This window comes from Artemia franciscana, chromosome 6 (assembly GCF_032884065.1).
Source record: "Artemia franciscana chromosome 6, ASM3288406v1, whole genome shotgun sequence".
Lineage (NCBI taxonomy): Eukaryota > Metazoa > Arthropoda > Branchiopoda > Anostraca > Artemiidae > Artemia > Artemia franciscana.
This window is the reverse complement of record NC_088868.1, coordinates 25,804,553-25,827,371: the sequence shown is the minus strand read 5'-3', so window position 1 is coordinate 25,827,371 and position 22,819 is coordinate 25,804,553. Positions and strand designations below refer to the sequence as shown.

Below are 22,819 nucleotides of genomic sequence, written 5' to 3'. Positions count from 1 at the left end.
AAAATTTTCACGAGATTTTATTTCTGAGGAAAGGAAACGTCTGTTTTTTTTTTTGTCCTAAATAATGTGGACTAGCGTTTTTAATTATAGTGTATGAGCGAATTGCGCTTCTTTCCTGGTATTTAAATATAATTTGTATCTTAAAGGTTTAGGAATAAGGTTTTCTCTTCTGCAGGATTAAAAAAAAAATTGTTCATTGATAATATTAGCGTGTTTTTGCCTAAACTAATAGCATAAAAGATATTATAGGTCAATTGCTCTGCATAAGCTAGACGTAAATAGTGACGAAGACCAAACTACCATTTCATCATAAACAACCAGTAGAACAATAGGGAAACGTTTTATACAATACAGTGGAATGCAACTTTAAATGAATGTTTCGACCCTATATCCAAGGGCCGGCCTCGGCAAAACAAATGAAAAAGAAAAACAATGAAAATAAAGAACTTACGTTAAAATACAATCTTTAAAACTGAAATATTTTCTCAAAACAGTCCTATCATCATTACTTCAGGAAAGTTCAACCAGGACTGGTACAGAAAGCAAAGTGAAAAAGATAATTCATTAAAATGGAATAAAGAAAATATACATTTACGAATAAGCTCTCGAAGCTAATCTTGCCTTTTTGGTAGCCAGCCTAGAAGGTATGTGAATAACAGGTTGAGTGGTATTGTTTACTGGTTTTTTAATATAAGTAGCTAAATCATTTTATTAAATTTGTATATAAGGCATTAAGTGAATATTCTCCCAAATCCCAATTTAAAAGAATTTTACTATTTATTTTGGTTCTAATTTCAATTGCCTCTCGAACAACTTGTTTTATGCCTAAATCATTGCTAATTTAGGAAGTTTCTTTAAAAAACATTTTATGGCTAGGATTATCAAAAATATTACTGCCTACAGTAGAATCAAAAGAAATATTTGTAATATTATTTTTTTCTGTACATCACCGATCATCGGTGATGTACAGTACTACCTATGAAAATTTTGTATTAGACATTTCCATTCACTTTTTCCCCATTCCTTCGTTTTCCTTTCTCTTCTAAAACAGTATATACTCCTCACAGTACTTGAAGAAATTTTTCAGAGCAAAATATATTTCTATAGCAACGGTTTACTATATGTCAAAAAAAAAATTTGTTTTTCGCCCATTTATGACCGGTGTTAGCACTACCCTGGAAGTGGTCCCAAATGACGATTGTAATACAAATTATAGGCTAAAACTGAATTTTAACGTTGTATTCTTACAGAATATTGCCCAAAAGCAGTTACTGGAACCTTTTTTTCCATTGAATAGTTCACATAAAAATTCCCTTTATCCCTTTTATGAAGTTCTCGACGGAGAGGAGGATCTCTCCTGTAGCCCTCCCCTAATATATGCTACAGCCTACAAACAGTACAAGAAAAAATATTTTTGAATTGAGACTGATTTAAGAAGTGAATCAATTATTTTCATTTTCATGTTGAAACAATATTTTTCTCGAAAATGCCTTTAAAAGATCCTTCACTCACCTTGTAAGGTCGAGTTGGATATATTCTCACGAATGGTACAATAGAGACCACGTCCTTCACTATTTTTTTTAAAGCATCTTTAACTTCTAGATAAACTTTGAGTTATCTGAGACTCCAACTGCTCTATATTACAAACTCTATACATCAAAACTGGTTTCCAGATTTTTTGTTACAACAAGTTACGTTTCCCTGTAATATGATAATATCTCTGCTTACCTATTGCTGCAAATGTAGAAATTAATGTGAGTGTGATGCTCAGGGAGGTATCTCCATTAAATGCCGTCGTGTAAAAGACAGAAGCAAGTCCTCCAGGACAAATTCCAATGCAAAAAAGACCTAATCTTAGCAGTTTCTGCTCAAATATTAGCATTGAGGCTCCAAAGGTGATCTAAAACAAAACCTTAATCAGAAAGAAATAAAAAAGGCGAAAAAAACCACTATAGATATAGCAACCAAGATATTTCTTATCATAAGTAAAATACGCGTAAAATAAGCGCATTGAACTTATAATACGCGTATTATAATAAGTATAAGCTTATAGATAGGCTTAAAAGCCTTGATGTTTCCTTTTTTTGTATGACTTATCTTGATCTTAAAATGTGGAATAGATCTTTTCGTTTTTTGGTGTTCGTATTTTTCTTCTTTTTTTTTTTTTTAGTAAGGATGGATTTGGGCTCCCCTCGTTCATATATCTATACTTTTTCCTCGTTAATTTGAATTTTATGAATATCAGTTTCTCATTTTTTTTTTGCCTCTGACCAAAAGGTCCAACGGGTCACGGTAGGAATTAAACTGGACCAATCTGCTGTATGTTTTACAGCATTCTCCAAACTGTTCAAAGTTTGGAAACTGTTCAACTGTTCAAACTGTCCAAACTGTTCTTCAAACTGTTCCAACTGTTAAATAAGTAATTTTAAATACCTCTTCTCGTGGACAAAGCGTAATAGGTGAAGAACCTTTATTTATTAAAAAGTTAACTAATATACTTACAGAATTCCGATATTATCATGAACTGGCAAGCATTTATTGAGTTAATGGGAAAAAAGCTCAAGGACTATTCTAAAAGCTTGCCCTCAAATGGGATGAGGTTTTCCATTTATGGAACTTCGGCTTGAGTAGCCTAATGACTCTATTTTGAATGGCATTCTTGGTACAGTCAGTCTTATATTGATGATTTAGGCATAAATATATTTTTCTTTCTTTTGTTATAATCTTTTCGGCTTCACAAACAATTGTAAGAGATCTGATAAGATTAAAATGTAAATGTTACCTAGTAACTATTAACTAACTATTACCTATTAATTTTATTATTATGTTGTAACTATAGTAGTATGCTGCTATATTTTCTTATTATAAGTGTGCTTGAATTCCTTTGGTTTATTTTTGTGCTGAATTTTCTCAGCTAAACTACATTAATTTTTAGTATATACTGGACTTGTGCATTTACACCCCATACTTCGAAATTCGGTAACCCTTGGAGAAATTAAAGCTACTATCAGTTCCTTTTTCCGTTTTCATAAATATGACTAATAAACAAAAAAACATAAAGAAAAAATCAATTAGATGCACAACTGTTAATATTTATATAAAAATTAGAATTGTATATATTCGTTGTCACATATTCTACTATGGCCGAATGGGTTGGTGCGCTGGATTCGGGATCCCTTGTCTGAGAGGACGCGGGTTCGAATCCTGGTGTACCCAATTCTTTAGTTTGGGACGGGGGTCAGTGGTGTGACTCTGTAAGCTTAGCCAGAGTCGACCCAGCTCTAAACGGGTACCTGGAGAAATCTTGGGAAGGTAAACAGGAAGGGTGTGCGAAAGCACAGGATGGCTGGCCCCCAACCCCCCATTGCACTTCCTGGCTGAAGGGCCAAGAAACAGAGATCAGCACCGCCGGTACGGACTGTAGAGTCTAATGCCGTATCGTTTACCTTTTCCTTTTTCCTCTTTTTTACTATGTACAGATAATTCTTTTTAAAGGGATTTACCGGAGTCACGTTCAATAATTGAACATGTACAGCAACGATCCATCAGATGGCTTACTAGAAGGACGATCTTCAGCAGCCTATCATAGTATTATGCTAACGACCTCAATTTTTCTCATTTTAGCCCTAAGAAATGGGACTATTCAGCATATTCGTGAAAACATCGTAATTAATTTAATTAAACTCCGTTGAGCTTATTTGCCCTTATTCTAATTGATTGAAACTCAAACAAGAGTCCTTTCTTTTACTTTTGTATTGTAATACTAACCAGACGGTTAGAAGAAAACTCCTGTTAGTTTTTTTAAGGGTCAAAATCATTTTTGCAATGAAATTTCTTTAAGATATCCAATAAGATTCAAAGTGAATCTCTAAGGTCCTTAGAGCTTCTCACTTCAAAAAAAAAAAAAAATTCAGGCTGAAAATCCTTTCATTCTTGAAAGAAAAGCTTATTGGAATCCAAGAATGTATTAAATTATGAATTAAGGAGGTATAAACTTCAAAGTCATGGATAAAATTGCAGAGGATGTGGAAGATGCAACCAGAAGCCACGATATTGTATTAGAAAATTGAGACGAAGAAGTCAGTCAGGACTTCTCCAAGTTAAAGATTGGGACGGGCCTTCTATTAGTGATAAGAAAAATGTTAACATTTTTGAGAATTTGTCAAACAAAGATAAAGTTGTTGGAAAATTATGTACAAAAACATATAAAAGTTCTAATGGGGACAAGTCTATTTGTTAGACAGTGAAAACATAAACAAAAGTCTGGATATTTCGACCACATATACAGCGACTGTCATCAGCATATTTGCAGTTTCCTCACTAGATTTGGCTCAGAGTTCAACAACTGGGTCCATCCCAGGTCTTGAGTTGTAATTTTTTCTTTAATGTTGCCTAAAATTAAATTGAATTTTACATTTCCTGACGATGTCCGGACGATTACCTGAGAAATCGTCCTAAATTTTAAAACTTTTAAAATTTTAACGCGCAATACATTTATCCCTCATTACATTTGCCAGTCATCTATTATCGAATCTATACTTTCCATGCACTTCATTTCTCAACCGACTCAAGGCCATCACACATTCATGCATCACACGATCCATGATCCACAGATTCCCATAGCGACGGTATCACATAAAAAGACGTGACTTAACGTAAATTCCTTTTTCAAGATAACAGCTATTGGGCAAATTCAGAATTGAACGGACCATTGCTCGTTTTCGAGATAACGAGGGTAACTAGTAAATTTGCGAACCGACAATGATAGTGTAACTTCTTTTTGGAAAAATCTGTGTTTTTGTTTTTTTTTGTGTCCATTTTCTTGTCCCAAAACCTGTCGAAATTCTAATTTCAACATCTGCATAGGTAGGAACGTGGATGTGTCCTCAGGAACCTGAACGTTACGGATACTACACCTTTTCGTCTTTCATTTTTTCGTTTAGTTTGGTTTTTCAGATGGCTTGTAGAAGGCTGACAGGAAAAGAGATCCAAGAATTACTCTATGCAAGTAACAAAGGGGATAACATCTCAAAATTTAGTTACTCTGAAGAAAATCTAATTAGGGAAAATCTGGAGGATTTGGAAAAGAACAAACTCCATTTAAACTTACGCAGTAAAACAGTTTGGAACAGAATTCATTGCTTTTACCAGGAGCTCTTCATGGTTTTATGCGTTCAAAAACGAAAAAAAATGTCATTCTATTGTCTAAAATTTACGAAAGACCTTTTTTGACCTACCCAAGTGGAAAAACGGAAGCCATGGAGCACTTCAAATAGACTAAAGGTCGGGTTGTTACCTTCAATTAAATCCATAGCGACATATCTTTTTCAAGGAAATTTAAAAGGTTGCCCTTGTGGTTCCTAAACTTCACTTCCATTAATTCTTATCTGGTATACAGCTTGAACAGTGGAAAGACTGGATGGAAGCCTCCTACAATGAAATGCTGGCTAAATGAATTCTACCGATGGATAGTGCAGCTTCACGCACAGTAAAGGCTCTTAGGTAAAAATTCGAACCACTCACTCTGAGAACACATCAAAGATATCGCAGGAGTCACTAGTCCTTTTAGAGGCCCAACATCTTAGGACCAAAACAAAAATTTGCTTACTCTGTCACTAAAAACTCGGTAGAATGACAACCACCTTCTGTACCAAGTGTAGGGGGGTGGGGCTCAGTGCAGAATATCCAACGAAGATATGTATATCTTGTGGCAGGAATTTATCAGTTTCAACTAATTCTTCAAATTTTTGTATTTTTCCTTTGCAGTCGATGTACTATTAAATTAACTACCTTGCACCTCTGCTCCTCTATTTTTTGTAGGGATTCAAAGTCAGACTCGTCAAATTTACGAAGCGACAGTATTAAGGCAACTCTTAGGGGGCGACAGTCTCCCAGGGTTAAACAAAACCCCTTCAACCCATGTCTCTTTCACCGATGTGAATGCTTGTATGACCTACCAGATAAGTACATTCAAACGATTATTGACATGTACGTGTAAGGAAGTTAAGGTAGGAAATAAGTTTAGTAGTTTTTATTTGTTGGGTGTTGATTTAGAAGTTAATCAGGGTTATTTCCTATCCCCGTTTTTATGGATTATTTTGATAGAATTTTTCCTAAGGACCACGGGAAAAGCTAGGGGAGAACATGGACTCAAACTGAAAAACTAGACTTACACACACACACACACACAGATACATATATATATATATATATATATATATATATATATATATATATATATATATATATATATATATATATATATATATATATATATAGGCATATATTTTGGGGGTGATACCTGACACGGGGATACCATAGGTATTCTGTGGTAGGCACAACACTTGACTGGGTAGAGAATTTAAAGTGCCGAAACTCTATAGGCAAGTGTATTCTCCTGATGAGCCCTTGTGTTGGATTGTTGCCTCTGAATTATTTGTCTTTACTGTTTTTATTGTTTGGTAAATGACGACTTATACTTATTGACGACATGACTGCCTGTCCATGGATTATTCTTTATGGTTGATTGTGTATGGCTATGCTGTTTGACCTATGTGATTGTATGGATGAGTAGGGTTAAGCCCTCATTCAAGTGCTGGTCTATATTAATTACTAATGTAGGAAAACAGTCTTCCTTTTCTCCTTCTGTTTCTTTCTTCTTTTTTTTAATGTTTTTTGCTGTTGCATTGGTTATTTCTCTTTTCGTATATATATATATATATATATATATATATATATATATATATATATATATATATATATATATATATATATATATATATATATGGATTATTTTGATATAATTTTTCCTAAGGACCACTGGAAAAGCTAGGGGAGAACATGAACTCAAATGGAAAAACTAGACTTACACCAGTGTTTCCACTTCATGATGGCAAGTTTTCCGTTCTGGTTGACCAAAAATCTGTAAAATTCCGACGACTGAGAACGAAAAATCCGTCATTGTTTCCGTTAAAAATTCCTAAGAATCCACAACTAAGAATCTGTTCAAATAGAACTCTTGTGGTAAGCAGTTGTTAAAAGCAGAACAATGTGCTCTGTTGAAACACTTCCTGGAGTTCAATGCTGCCCTCAAGAAAGATTCCAAGAGGTCCGTGAGCAGTCAAACGAGAAAAAAAGCTAAAAATTCCATTTATTCACCTCTTGAAAAACGTGGTGTGAACGGGATAGATAAGAGGGTTGGATAAATGATGCACTGGCTACTTGAATTTCACCTAAATTATTGTCAAGCTGAATTGCGGATCAGTAAGTGTGTTCTTACCCAGAGTTGTCTTTCGAGTTCACATCTCGTTTCTCTTTTTTCGTGTTTTTAATGTAACTAATGACCCCCCCCCCTCCCACAAAGATACCAATAGAATTTTAAGACCGATGTTTGACAGTTAATGGATATTTTTAATATAGTTCAGAATGTCGCCGAATATCTCGTTGCCTGTAAATTGCTAAATGAATTCCGCGACTATCTCATTGTGAAAAAGAACACAACTTCATGAAACCAAGTGTGTCAGTGACGCTTCTGCTTGAGTTAGACTAGAGTATATCTCGGAACGCTCGTTTATCAGTCTATAGACTACACTTCCTATCTGATCGTACAGCTCAAACATACAATATTCTGTTAGGTGATATACAAATCAGCTTGTTGTCTAAATTATTAGACAGCTAAGCTAACTCAGTAAAAATTGTCCTTTTATCGTGATAGAATACGATCTGCAGTTACTTTGGGCTAAAAAAGCTCGACGAATTTAATGTTTATGTACGGTAGATCTATAAGAACTCATGAAGGACAGTAACTCGGAAGCTAGCTCCTTTGAAAGCCTCTAAATTTCGAGAAAACACACGCTTAGTGACCAGAACGGATACGGATATCGATTAACTATATAATGCTGTATAAAAAAATAAACAACCATTTTCTGGGGTACTGGGATACAATGGAAATCAGCTACCACTGCATGTCGGTGACGGCATCAGCTCCAGAAACAAGAGCTTCACGTTGTATACTAGCTAGTGTTTGACACTCTTCAGCCGTCACGTTTGAATTGACCGACATGATTATTTTGGTCAGCTTTTGGTCCAGGATGATCGATTCGAGTGAATTTTTATCCTTCCCATCCCTGCCTTCGTTTGCATCGCAGTCCTTAGCGAGATGGATGAGAGACGATTCCAAGAATCAGTTTTGATGTTTTTTAGGACAATAAAGAAATATTCAATGACGGCGTTTGAGAATGGTAGCGAAAGCAAATACCTATTCACGACCACGACGTTTGCAAACCTTGGACTTCTAGTGGGAGTATTGATCTCGGAAATCTTTCTTCAAAAGCCCAAAGTTTCTGTACTTTTAGAGAGGTCTGAGACCAGCATTTTTGTCACTCGTCATGAATGCTTTTAGCATTCCAGTTCAGAAGTTCGTATTTGCGAAGAAATTTTGATAGCTTTATTGGAGCTATCGAGTCGGTGGCCATCACAGGGTTTAATAGATCAGCGTATACGAACACTTTGTCGTCAAATACGAATCTTGGCTGTATCTTCTTAATCGTCTCGACGTAAAGACAACGGGCTGACAATTACACAAAATTAACAGAAATGTCTTCAGTGCGAGTTCTTTGGTCTGACTGCAACATCTCCAGATTCACAGGCGAGTATCCCAAGTTATAACTCTTCCAAAGCAAAGTATTACCCGGAATTTTCAAGGTTCAACTCTAGCGCAGACGTCCCTCTGACGTATGCTGATTTCATAAGGTTCATTAACAATTTACGGATCAGCAGCTTGACTTCTGGTTGAATAATGAAAGAGCGGCTTTTCCTTCTAGAAGATTTTGTTAAAATCATTGAATAACTCCAGAACATAGCTTTCAAATTCCAACTGGATTCTCAGAAGTGGATTAGCCAACGCTTGTTCAGCTTGATCATTAGCGTGTGTAGGGTCTTTGAGAGCTAACCCTTGGAAGTAGAGTTGCAAAGGACTTCACTGTTCGAGAATCCTATCAACGCACAATTTAAGTGAAAGCCAAAGCGTCTGCCCAGGCGAGAGCATTCGATGGATATCTGTGTCAGTAAATCTTTGGAAGGCAACAAAGTCACTCTTAGCACTCATGTTGAAAAGGACATACACGGTACGACATAATCTGCTAACCCCTTTGTTAGCTTCTTACAGGCATAAGATGGTACTAGCTGTATCATGTAGCTGCTACACTTTACACAGGTGTTCCAGGGATACTGTGCCTTGATCCTGCTGACAACAGAATCGTCAGAGCCGAAAATGATATTGCAGGTATCCAAACAGTAGCCTATCCAGTTCTCGAGTAGTATCTTTCTATCTTTGATAGCTTTCTCGATAAGCTCAAAGACTGTTTTTGCTCTTGACTTAGGGCTTCCGACCATGTCCTGCAGGTCAACTTCTATTCCAAGTTCTGAGCTGCAAAATATGACGGCAACAGCAAGTTGCTTCACTACACTGACATCGGTTGTCTCATCGGTAGTGACCGTGAACTGAGTTGACTCAGTTTTTCGCAAAGAATATCATCAAAATAAGTCCGTAGCCCTTGACGAACAATGTTATTTGCTTTCTGTTTTCCAAGAGCAATCTTATCAGTTACAGACTTATTTGGCAGGCTTTTCACAAGTGGAACTAGCTGGTCAACCACCGTAACAACATATTCAGCCTCTATAGTTCAGGGTTCCTGGCTGTCGAAAGTACCAGCCGGTTAATACCGGCTAAAAGGTGATTTCTGTCACTATGGTTAAAATCAAGTGGCATGGATAAAATCAAATAACTGGCTAAAATCAAATTTCTAACTGCTACTATGTGATTTTGGTAGCACTCCGCTATTCTAAGACTGTCATAATTTTTTCAGGTAATAAAGAAACCGCGTAACCACCTGTAACATTCTGTCAGTAAAACAAGAAGGAAAAGCTATGAAATTACAAATTCTGTTCTTGAAGTATTGTATTTACTAAGTGCGTATCGTATCAAGGTATACAAAAAACACCTCCTGGGTTTCCAATAGCTTCCTTGGTTTAATATAACACAGTACTAACTCCCTGTATAAATATATCGCGGGAATCAACTTGACCTGATGACTAACTGCATAGCTCACGGTTGCTTGAATAGTGGATACGACTTGATCGCGTTAACCCCAAACCATTTTCTGGACTGGAGTAGGTGAGCTGATTAGTCCGGGAATAAACCCTGGTACAAAAATAGTCAGAACGGAAAACAACAAAGAAACAACAGTAAAGCTTGATACTTAAAAAGATTCTTGAGAATAAAAACAACTAAGTTCAATTCTTACGTAAAATCTTAGAAAATCCGTCAAAAATCCGGAAATCCTACAGATCAAATTCTCATCCGTCGAAGACCCAAAAAATCCGTTTTTGACGGAAAAATCCGTCAAAGTGGAAACACTGACTAACACACACACACACACAGATACATATATATATATATATATATATATATATATATATATATATATATATATATATATATATATATATATATATATATATATATATATATATATATATATATATATATAAGAAGATCAATCAAATGAATCAGCTTTGCTTATATGGATAGTACTATTAGTTCTATCAGTTCACATATAGCATTCATTCAGTGAACATCCTAAACCGGATTTACTCTCATAAAGTTTTGATAAAACAAGAATGCATTTGAGGTAAATACTCCTACTTTGCGTCGGACCGTTCATTTAGTGTTCAGCAAGGTTTATTTGGTGTCGAAATTTTTTCGACACCAAATTAATTTCTACAGTCTATTTTTTCTTGGAGTTCAATTACTATTTTGTATAATGGGAGGAAAGAGGAAGAAGAAAAAATCTGACGAGTTTTTTTTATGGCACTTGGTATTAACCAAGTGACATATAGCAATCGCAAATTATGTCGGTCTGTCGGTCTGTCAGTCCCGGTTTTGCTACTTTAGGCACTTCCAGGTAAGCTAGGACGATGAAATTTGGCAGGCGTATCAGAGACCGGACCAGATTAAGTTAGAAATAGTCGTTTTCCCGATTTGACCATTTGGGGGGAGGGGGAGTGGGGGCCTGTTAATTCGAAAAATAGAAAAATTGAAGTATTTTTAACTTACGAACGGTTGATCAGATCTTAATGAAATTTAATTTTCGGAAGAATATCATGTCTCAAAGCTATTATTTTAAATTCCAACTGGATCTGGTGACTTTGGGGGGAGTTGGCAGGGGGAAACCTAAAATCTTGAAAAACACTTAGAGTGGAGGGAGTGGGATGAAACTTGATCGGGAAAATAAGCACAAGTCCTAGATACATGATTGACATAACCGGAATGGATCCGCTCTCTTTGGGGTAGTTGGGGGGGGGGGGTTGATTCTGAAAAATTAGAAAAAATGAGGTATTTTCAACTTACGAACGGGTGATCAGATCTCAATGAAATTTGATATTTAGAAGTATATCGTGTCTTAGAGCTCTTATTTTAAATCCCGATTGGATTTGGTGACATAAGGGCGGGGAGTTGCGAGGGGAAACCTAAAACTTGGAAAACACTTAGAGTGGAGGGATCGGGATGAAACTTGGTGGGAAAAATAAACACAAGTCCTAGATACATGATTGACATAACCAGAACGGATCCGCTCTCTTTAGGGTAGTTGGAGGGAGGGGGTTAATTCTGAAAAATTAGAAAATATGAGGTATTTTTAACTTATAAATGGGTGATCGGATCTCAGTGAAATTTGATATTTAGAAGGATATCGTGTCTCAGAGCTCTTATTTTAAATCCCGACCGGATCTGGTGACATTAGGGGGAGGGGGAGTTGGGAGGGGGAAACCTAAAACTTGGAAAACACTTAGAGTGGAGGGGTCAGGATGAAACTTGGTGAAAAAAATAAGCACAAGTCCTAGATACATGATTGACATAACCGGAACGGATCCGCTCTCTTTGGGTAGTTGGGAGGGGGGGTTAATTCTGAAAAAAAAATAGAAAAAAAGAGGTATTTTTAACTTACGAACGGGTGATCGGATCTCAATGAAATTTGATATTTAGAAGGATATCGTGTCTCAAAGCTCTAATTTTAAATCCCGACCGGATCTGGTGATATTCGGGGGATTTTGGGGTGGGGGAACCTAAAGTCATGGAAAACGCTTAGATTGGAGAGATCAGGATGAAACTTAGTGGGAAAAATAAGCAGAAGTCTTGGGAGTTGGAGGGGGAAACCGGAATTCTTGGAAAACGTGAAAATTGGGGTATTTTTATCTTACGAATAGGTGATCGGATCTTAATGAAATTTGATATTTCGAAGGAATTCATGTCTCAAAGCTCTTATTCCAAATCCCTACCAGATCTTTTGACATTGGGGGAGCTGGAGGGGGAAATCTTGGAAAACACTTGGAGTGGAGGAATCTGGATGAAGCTTGGTGGATAGAATAAGCAAATGTCCTTGATACGTGATTGACAGAATCGTACTGGATTTGCTCTCTTTGGGGGAGTTGGGGGGAGGGGTTCAGTGATTTGGCGAGTTTGGTGCTTCTGGACGTGCTAGGACGATGAAAATTTGTAGGCGTGTCAGGGAGCTGCACAATTTGACTTGATAAAGTCGTTTTCCCAGACTCGACCATCTGGGGGGCTAAAGGGAGAGGAAAAATTAGAAAAAATTAGGTATTTATAACTTACGAGTGGGTGATCGGATCTTAATGAATTTTGATATTTAGAAGGACGTCGTGACTCAGAGCTCTTATTTTAAATCTTGACCGGCATTAAGCCTCTTATTTTCCTTTTTAAATCAATCTATTGATTCATAGAATTTTGTTAGAGATCATACCATATGATCTCTTGGCTCTTAGCTCTTCTTGCCTCGTCACAAGTGCCATATGAGCTCTTAGCTCTTGTTCGCTCATCCAATCCTATGGAAGGAATCTCATTTAAATCACTAGCTGATAGTTTGAGTCTAGTTTTACAGACTGTTAAAGAAAATTCAACTACGTTAAATGAGCTGAATGTTAATTTTAAAGGATTAGATCGAAGGATTTCTAAGATCGAAGAATCTGTATTGGAATCGAAATTGGAGGTGGAAGGTATAAAGCCTAAAGTGATCAGCCTTGAGGTAGAAACCGAAGATTTGAAGAATCACATTTCTGTGCTGGCTGATGAAAATTCTTACTGAAATCGCAGTTATCTAGCCTAATTCATACAATGATGAAGCTGGAAAGTAAAGAAACTGATACAAATATTCTAGTTTGGAACGTGACAGCGATTGATACTGTAAACGCTAAGGCAATTTTCGATAGTATAATTTCGTCATGCCTTGGAATCCATGAGGTACCAAAATACACGATAGCTGATGTTAAGCCTGAAAAAAAGCTGATAAAGGTTATCATGGAGAAGAGGGATCTGAAAGTGGCAGTTCTAAAACAGGCTCGAAATCTTCGTGGAAAAACTAATGGGCAATCAGAATGTTTTTCTATTCGATGATTCTCCCCCGTCTGTTCGAAAAGTTCGAAAAAAAACTTTTAGCTATCCGAACCAGTATTCGTAAAAATTCGTGGCCCATCCTTAAGGAAGGGCCAGTGGAAATGTTTTTTGTTTGATGAAATCCCACCAGGTATTAGTAGCCTGATTCAAACGCAACGACAGCGAAGGCAAGGAATTACATGACTGAATAATTTTTTTTCTTTTTTTGTTTAGTGAGTATGTGGAAGCCCGGACACTTTTTGTGTTTTGATAAGAAAAAAGTATTGCTTGAATTATTTGTTGAGTTAGTTTGGTCCGATGCAATAAAAATAGTAATAGTGACTTATATAATGGTATCTTCCTCTACAACAAATATTTTGTCTTTTTTATTGTATTGCTATTTGTTTTTTTTTGCACCAACAGTATAGTATTAGAACAAACCCATTTACTGTGAGTTTTAGTGCTTTTACTTTTCAATGGGAGAAGCATGAGGGAGGAGTTCTTAGTTTTTCCTTGTTTCTATTTTCTTCTCTTTCCCTGTTTTTTCTTAATTATTCTTACCTTGATTTTATAATCATTATTTATCCATACCTTGATTATTATATTTTTTACTCTTCTTTCCTTACATTTTTTTCTTTTACCTGTGGTCTGGTGGGCTTGGTCGTGGGGCGAAACTGCCATCCACCATGAGTAGTGGCCAGGCTGGTATCAACTCTTTAGGGGATCGTTTACTTGATTTACAAAATAATCCTTTAGATATTGAAAATATTATTAATAATTCAATTGGAAATAGAAATCAGATGAATAATGACTCTAATTCGGCTTTTAAAATTAAGTATGTTTCGCAATTAAATGGTTCTGTCTCCTCTAAACGAGATGATACTTTCTCTGTGTTTCATCTTAACATTCAGGGACTCTGCTCGTCTTTTGATTAGCTGAAACGGATCGTTAGTGATGGAACTCCTGATGTTGTAGGATTATGTGAAACTTTCCTGGATTCAAAAAAGGATATCTTTTTAGATATTTCAGGATATAGGATGGAGAGGCTAAATAGGAAACAGATGGCGAGAGGTGGCCTTATGCTTCATATTGCTGATCGTCTTGCATATAATGTCCGAAATGATTTGAGTAGAAATGAGGAAGGAATCTTTGAATCCCTATTTATTGAGATTAAATCAATGCGTAAGTATTTAGTTGTGGGTTTGGTTTATAGGTCCCCCAGTGGATCTATTCCTTCGTTTTTGAAAATTCTGGAAGAAGTTTTGGACTCAGTCCAAGAAAATCCCTATGAACTAATCCTAATTGGTGATTTTAACCTCAACCTGCTGGATCAAAATTCTGCTTCAACTATTGATTTTTTGTCAATGATGCTCTCTTCGGGAACTCCACCTTCAGTTTGTATACCAACCCGAGTTACAGAAACACAAGCGTCTCTTACCGATAATATTTTTTCGTCACTAGATGTTTTAGATAATTTGGTGCTGGTTAGTGATATTTCTGATCACTTTCCCGCTATTTCCCGATATAAGAGTGTTGATCAAGCGCAGAGTATAGCATCACCAGCTAATTTCCCATTTTTCCGTTACGGTTATAATGAGCTAAGTCTAGAATCAATTCTAGAATTGATCCTCTTTTCCGGAGCCCTTCTGAAGTATATTATGGCGTCCCGCAGGGATCTGTTCTTAGTCCCATTTTACTTTTGATTTATGTTAATGATCTGATTTCGGCTGTAAAAAACACCAGGCCTCTGGCATGTTGCAAACTGTGTCAGCCTGATGCTCAGTCGTGTTTCAATACTTCTTCTAATGAAGATTTTCTTGTTGCTTTTGCTGATGATACCACTCTTGAGACCCTTGGGAAGACGGAATGTGATATCAAGTCTAACCTTGTGGCACTATTTGAGAGAGTTATGTCATGGTTTAATGCCAATTACTTGGTCTTGAATGTTGGTAAATCACATTTTCTTATTTTTTCTCGAATTGGTGTAGCTTTCGCTCAGCTTACCCACCTTCAGGTGTCACAAGGTTCGTTGTGTAGACCAGAGAACCGGGTGATGGAACTCCTAATGTTATAGGATTATGTGAAACTTTCCTGGATTTAAAAAAGGATATCCTTGTAGATATTTCAGGATATAGGATAGAGAGGCTGAATAGGAAACAGATGGCGAGAGGTGGCCTTATGCTTTATATTGCTGATCGTCTTGCATATAATGTCCGAAATGATTTGAGCAGAAATGAGGAAGGAATCTTTGAATCCCTATTTATTGAAATTAAATCAATGCGTAAGTATTTAGTTGTGGGTTTGGTTTATAGGTCCCCCAGTGGATCTATTCCTTCGTTTTTGAAAATTCTGGAAGAAGTTTTGGACTCAGTCCAAAAACATCCCCATGAACTAATCCTTATTGGTGATTTTAACCTCAACCTGCTGGATCAAAATTCTGCTTCAACTATTGATTTTTTGTCAATGATGCTCTCTTCGGGAACTCCACCTTCAGTTTGTATACCAATCCGAGTTACAGAAACACAAGCGTCTCTTATCGATAATATTTTTTCGTCACTAGATGTTTTAGATAATTTGGTGCTGGTTAGTGATATTTCTGATCACTTTCCCGCTATTTCCCGATATAAGAGTGTTGATCAAGCGCAGAGTATAGCATCACCAGCTAATTTCCCATTTTTCCGTTATGGTTATACTGAGCTAAGTCTAGAATCAATTCTAGAATTGATCCGCTTTTCCGGAGCCCTTCTGAAGTATATTATGGCGTCCCGCAGGGATCTGTTCTTAGTCCCATTTTACTTTTGATTTATGTTAATGATCTGATTTCGGCTGTAAAAAACACCAGGCCTCTGGCATGTTGCAAACTGTGTCAGCCTGATGCTCAGTCGTGTTCCAATACTTCTTCTAATGAAAATTTTCTTGTTGCTTTTGCTGATGATACCACTCTTGAGACCCTTGGGAAGACGGAGTGTGATATCAAGTCTAACCTTGTGGCACTATTTGAGAGAGTTATGTCATGGTTTAATGCCAATTACTTGGTCTTGAATGTTGGTAAATCACATTTTCTTATTTTTTCTTGAATTGGTATAGCTTTCGCTCAGCTTACCCACCTTCAGGTGTCACAAGGTTCGTTGTGTAGACCAGAGAATCGGGTGATGGAAATCCTGATGTTATAGGATTATGTGAAACTTTCCTGGATTCAAAAAGGATATCCTTTTAGATAGTTCAGGATATAGGATGGAGAGGCTGAATAGGAACAGATGGCGAGAGGTGGCCTTATGCTTTATATTGCTGATCGTCTTGCATATAATGTCCGAAATGATTTGAGCAGAAATGAGGAAGGAATCTTTGAATCCCTATTTATTGAGATTAAATCAATGCGTAAGTATTTAGTTGTGGGTTTGGTTTATAGGTCCCCTAAGAGTGTTGATCAAGCGCAGCGTATAGCATCACCAGCTAATTTCCCATTTTTCCGTTATGGTTATACTGAGCTAAGTCTAGAATCAATTCTAGAATTGATCCGCTTTTCTGGAGTCCTTCTGAAGTATATTATTGCTTCCCGCAGGGATCTGTTCTTAGTCCCATTTTATTTTCGATTTATGTTAATGATATGATTTCGGCTGTAAAAAACACCAGGCCTCTGGCATGTTGCAAACTGTGTCAGCCTGATGCTCAGTCGTGTTCCAATACTTCTTCTAATGAAAATTTTCTTGTTGCTTTTGCTGATGATACCACTCTTGAGACCCTTGAGAAGACGGAGTGTGATATCAAGTCTAACCTTGTGGCACTATTTGAGAGAGTTATGTCATGGTTTAATGCCAATTACTTGGTCTTGAATGTTGGTAAATCACATTTTCTTATTTTTCTTGGATTAGTGTAGCTTTCGCTCAGCTTACCCACCTTCAGGTGTCACAAGGTTCATTGTGTAGACCAGAGAATCGGGTGGTCCGGTTTCTTGGTATCCTGCTTGATGAGAACCTTTCATTCAGATACCATGTAGCCATGATTAGGGTTAAGGTCTCACGGAGTTTGGGTATCATTCGAAAACTTAGATACACATTTCCTGGATCTATTCTGTAACTTCTTTTCTTCTGTCTTGTCCAGTCATATGTTTCTTATTGCCCCATTATATGGATTTCTATTTTTCCGTCTACGCTGCGGTCACTTTCCGTCATGTATAATAAAGCACGGCGTCTGGTTATGGACACCAACCGTTCTTCACCAACACAGCTCTTAAGTCTACGGTCCTTTTACATTATTTCTTGTGCTTCTTTTGTCTTTGATCAACTTCACGGCAATCTTCCAAAATTTCTTCGGAAAACTCCCATGTTTATTTCTGATTTAGCTCCATATAGCCTTCGTTCTTCAAATAATATCCACATTCCGGCTACCCCTACTATTCGATCAGATTTCAATCCCTACATTGCTTGTCAACAGGTCTGGAATTCAGTACCTTCTTCAGTGCAGAAATGCCACTCGTTTGGAACTTTTAAAAGGATTCTTAAGGATCATTTAATAAAGAATCAAATAGATTAATTTTTTTTCCTCTGAGGAGTTGATGGCTCCTGTGTTTTGTTAGTGGTGTGTGGTTTTCCTCTCTGCACTTTGCTCCCAGGCTTCAGGTATGTTCTCTGTTTTTTTTTTTTTTTTCTCCTTCTAGTTGTTGCTTATATTGTATCCCCCATAAATATATTGCCTGTAAACTGCTATATGTGGTTGCCTATTTTGAATTTATTGCTTGTATAATAATTGTTTTTTTCTTATCCCCCTTGTATCCCTGGCCATGGAGCCTTTCGAGGGGAATTATGTGTATTGTAATTTGATTTTGAATTGTATTTTGTATTGTCTTCTATTTAATATTAATAAACTTCTCTCTCTCTCTCTCTCTCAAAAAAAAGAAGTTAAGATAATGGATGCAGTCAAATTATAAGAAGTAAAATAGCCCAATCTTTTTTCATGGTTGAATAAAGTTCGAAAGAAAAAGAAAATAATTCTGGAAACCAAGGTTATAATATTAGAAGCTACAGCAATTGCAGTAGTATGGGTATGGTTCTGAAATGTCGATGCTTCGAAAGACAGAGGATAATTTTTAATTGTTTTCCAGGTGAACTGTCTGAGAGGTGTAGGTAGCCTACCCCTCTGACTTACCGTTAGCTAAACAACAAAACCTGTATTTCGATTCCATTTTCTTGTGCTATAATGAAAGACAGGTTAAGATGCTAGGCCGTGCTTTAAGAATTAAGAATGACAGATTGTCAGATATTGCACTTTTTGGCCGTCCATGTGGGGCCAACAAAAGGAGGTCATCTTCTTATGGAATGGAAGAGGTCTTAACGAAGTGTTTAAAAGAAATTAGAACTTCATGAGAAAGGGTAAAGAGGGAAGTTTTGAATATACTAAAATAGAAAATGGCCGTACGCATCTGTGCTAGCCTCAGGCGGTTTGGTGTTAAAGTAAGTTTTTAGTAGCAGTAGAAAGAATTGTATGCGTCTAAGCTTAGTGTAATTAAGCCCAAAGGAGAACTATATAAAGCAAGAAGGGGCAAGAAAAGGGGCAAGGGAATATTGGCCACAAAAGAGGTGACCACACAACCACTACGATGTTGCAGGTTGAACTAGGTAAATCCAAACAAAAATATTCATCCTTCCTCAGACGTCTCAGTTCTATACTCCGAACGAAGAAAAAATCAAGTGAAAAACAATTCGAAAAAAAAACATCTGTTTAATATTAAGAAATTTAACCATGGACAATCAGGTACAAATAATATCATACCTATACGGATAAAATAGTGTTAGTCTGTCAGACTTGGAATATTTGATTCCTTAGAAAAGTTGAAATTTATTTCTCAGAAAAACAAGTTAACAAAACAAATAACAAGTTTGCTGAAGAATTTGAATCGTTGTGCTAATCTTGCGTGTTTGATTAGTACTTAAACTATTGTTGTCATTCAGCTTAATATTAATCGAAGGAAATTACCTATGTGTTTTTACCCTGTCCGTTTGAGTTTGAGTTGAATATTAGTTTTATTTTTGGTACATTGTAAATTCATTATTGGTTTAGTTTGTTATTACATCTAATACCTGTTTTTTTGAAATTTAACATCTGTCTTTTAATATTTGTTTATAACTACAATTCTGTGTGTATGTGCCCACTTTGTGTAGAGACTAAAACAGGGTAATAGTTTTCAGAAAATTTTGATGTTTTCCCGGGAAGGAGGTGTTTTGAAAAAGGTTTTTCACATAAATAACGTAAAAATACTAAGGAATATTACAAATTTTTACGGAGCTTTGATATTCCAAGAGACGAAAGGGGGAATGCCTGACGCTCCTATTCCCTTCCCTCTTTACCTTGTGAAAATAAGGAGCAAATAGAACATCTGAAGAGAAATCTGGGATGTGATAATAAAATTTTCGATGTTATTTCTAAATTACTAGCAAGCATTGATTTTTTTTTCAAACCTGACCTATTATAGTTGAACAGGGCCTAATCTGCCTTATTGGGCTTGTATAATTTTGTATATTGTGAACTAGTTTCTAATTTTTGGATATACTAGGTACTAGCGGGGTTACCACTTGGTGAAAAAAATCACTAGATTCTAATGATATCTTGATTCATTTAGTGATTTTCTTAAGTAGTCTAGTGACTTATGTGCTGATTTAGTCTTTTTGTTTAGGCAATAGAAAAATCACTACAAATAGTTATATATAGCTAGAAGTGTTAACCCTGGGTACCAGCTGGTGTAACATACTGCTTTTAAACTATATTTGTAAAATCGTGCAGGACACTGTGCGACACCAGAATCAGGTACGTTAGGCATATGCAAAAAAAAAAACTTACCAGGGGACCTATAATAAATTGACACGTCAGTCCAATGCTCAGAGCTATAGGTTTTTTTAAAGATTCCGAAATTGGTTTTAAACATAAATTGCTGCCTGCCAGGAAAATATGCAAAAGAATAATCACTGCTGAAATTATGACGAAAATACGATCAGCTGTCCCAACACTATCGAGAACTTCCACTCTTGCAGTTACATTGGAGTCAAAACTATCTACTACTATTTCATTCATAGTTTCTTGAATAAATGCTTTAATATGACTCACGCCCAGGTCGAGGCCTTGCACTATCAGGTTTTTGCGCTCTTGAGTATTAACATCATTAGCGGTAAAAAACAAAGACTCATTTAAAAGTTTTACGACTTCATTATGGTCATTTTTGAAGATTACAGTGTAGCTAATTGCTTCTGGGATAGTAATTTGGTATGAAGTCAACGATAAAATTGATACATCATAACTTGTTATTTCGTCTCTATAAATTAGCCTTCTTGTTGGATTCAAATTTACGAACAACAAACAATAACAATTGTTGGATAACAACAGAAATAACAACAAACTCTTCGGAATTTTATCCATTTCTAAACCAATTTATAAGAATTATTTAACTGTCTGGTATGAATCATCCGGAACTGACTAGCAATGGAATATGAATTCACTTTTAATATATCTTATCTCTAATGAATTGACGTCATCTATTTTATATCAGTTTGAACTCTTAAGAAATATACTTTTGCACAATTTACCACTGCAACTATAAATTAAAATGATTATATTGCTCAACGTTAATTACTTCATAAATCAATCGTTTGTAAGGGCTCAACTGCAAGTTGAGAGATTATAGAAGATTACAATATTCTAAAATTGAGTTTTTATTACCTAATTCAAATTTAAGTTTACTGGATTGCATCAGAATATATTCAAATATTTGCTTTTCTATTATTTTTGGTAGTGTGGAACCAGAAATTGCACTGGATCAATCAGATTGTGAAGTATCTCTAAGATAAAATGCAAAAAAGAAATAAAACAGGATTAACTTAAGGATTTATCTGGACATTGGCTACGTGTTGTCCAAAGTTCTCGGAGAAACTGACGACAGTCGTCCACATTTTCTAATTGTCATATTCATTACAGCAGCAACAAAGATGGCATGCTTTCGTCTTGGTGATAATCTTTTTAACCACGGGGAATAGTTAAAACTTTTCTTAAGGGAGTAGAAGATGACTTTTTAGGGGCTTTCTCCTGCAGGGAGACGGTTTCAAAAAGCAACTGATAAGCTTCTTGATAAATAGTCCTTCCTGAAAGTACTTAAGACATCTATTTTTGCCGTCTATAGTAGAAAGTAGGCTTAAAGTTTTAGTTGGGTAGATTGTCCGGCTGTCTTATCCCTGAATTTGATAGGATTTTGTTACTTCCCTTGTCATAAAGAAAAAACAAGAAAATATAGGGAAAATGTAGGATTGCCTTGCCCCCGGTGAAACAGGGGAAATTGTGCTCGATTGAACCTCGGTCAACATTGTCATGGAAACAAAAATTTGTTTTCTTTTTTGTTATTTTGCTGATTAATTCTAATGCTTTTTATGTGTCGACGTTTTATATTGATTAAATAAATAAAAAAAAATCAACTGAAATTAAGGAGCAACATCAAAACTCAAAACCAACAGAAATGTATATGAGGAGGTTGCCGCTCCTCAATTCCTCCCTCTTTATACTAAAGTTTTTGTAGAACTTCGAAAAAATCTTATTCTAATTAAACGGCTCTTGTTTTTCAGGAGTCGTTCTTGAAGATTTGGGGCAAAAAGTCAAACTTCAGCTTAAAGAGCATAATGAAGCACTAAACTTGGTGAATTTCATATATTTGGAATCAGCACAATAGGCCAATTCTTTTGAGGTATCTTATGATATCAAAAACTATTTTTTAGACACTAGGTTACTATTGAGCAGCGTCGTCCCTGACTTATAGTTCTTTACCACGAACTTTTTGAAACGTACGGCTGCATGTTGGTATGTGGTGTGAAACTTAGCAGTATATGATGGTTTGTAGTGCCGACTCCAAAAACTTCTATGGGGGTTATCCCCGCTAAAAATTTAGTCTAGTTTAGTAGGTATTAAGTTTTCACTTTGTACTTCTTGAGTTTGTGGTTAATTAAAGCCTTGTTCAAGGAACAGAGAATAAGCACATTCTAATCTTGAAATATATCACCAACAAACACACAAACAATTTTTGTTTGACTAGTAAAAAAAAGCAAATTGCAAATAAACCAATTTTTGATGCCTTTTGTAAAGCTCTTTTCGGAAAGCCCCCGAAAAAAGTTCCCCCCAAAAAATTCTTAATCGACCCTTAGTATCTAATTTATGTGATTGCCATTAAATTTTCTTTGTTTAATATTTGACGCAGGGGTAAATAGTACTTTTTTCAACGTTACTTAGTCGTACGAACCAAAATAGCTTATAGTGACCAGGACAAAAGGATGAGTGTAAAGTTTCGGATTTTCTTCAGAATTAATATATTTTATCGATTTATTAAAGAAAAAGCTTATCAGT

General features: G+C 36.0%; 2 protein-coding genes across 2 annotated transcripts in view; one reads left to right on the top strand and one right to left on the bottom strand.

The window, feature by feature from the left end:
• LOC136028238 (sodium-dependent organic anion transporter-like) overlaps nucleotides 1-20,907 on the bottom strand; it is a 37,911-nt gene extending 17,004 nt beyond the window's left edge. Inside the window, exons 1-2 of the mRNA XM_065705965.1 lie at nucleotides 20,282-20,907; nucleotides 1,729-1,900 (exon numbers count right to left, since the gene is read on the bottom strand). Coding sequence (XP_065562037.1) covers nucleotides 1,729-1,900; nucleotides 20,282-20,854 — 745 coding nt within the window. The 5' untranslated portion in view covers nucleotides 20,855-20,907. The remainder of the gene's footprint in view (nucleotides 1-1,728; nucleotides 1,901-20,281) is intronic.
• Nucleotides 5,839-22,819, top strand: part of LOC136028235 (alpha-catulin-like) — a 141,532-nt gene continuing 124,551 nt past the window's right edge. Inside the window, exons 1-2 of the mRNA XM_065705961.1 lie at nucleotides 5,839-6,008; nucleotides 22,048-22,166. The gene's annotated coding sequence lies outside the window, so the exon portion shown is untranslated. The remainder of the gene's footprint in view (nucleotides 6,009-22,047; nucleotides 22,167-22,819) is intronic.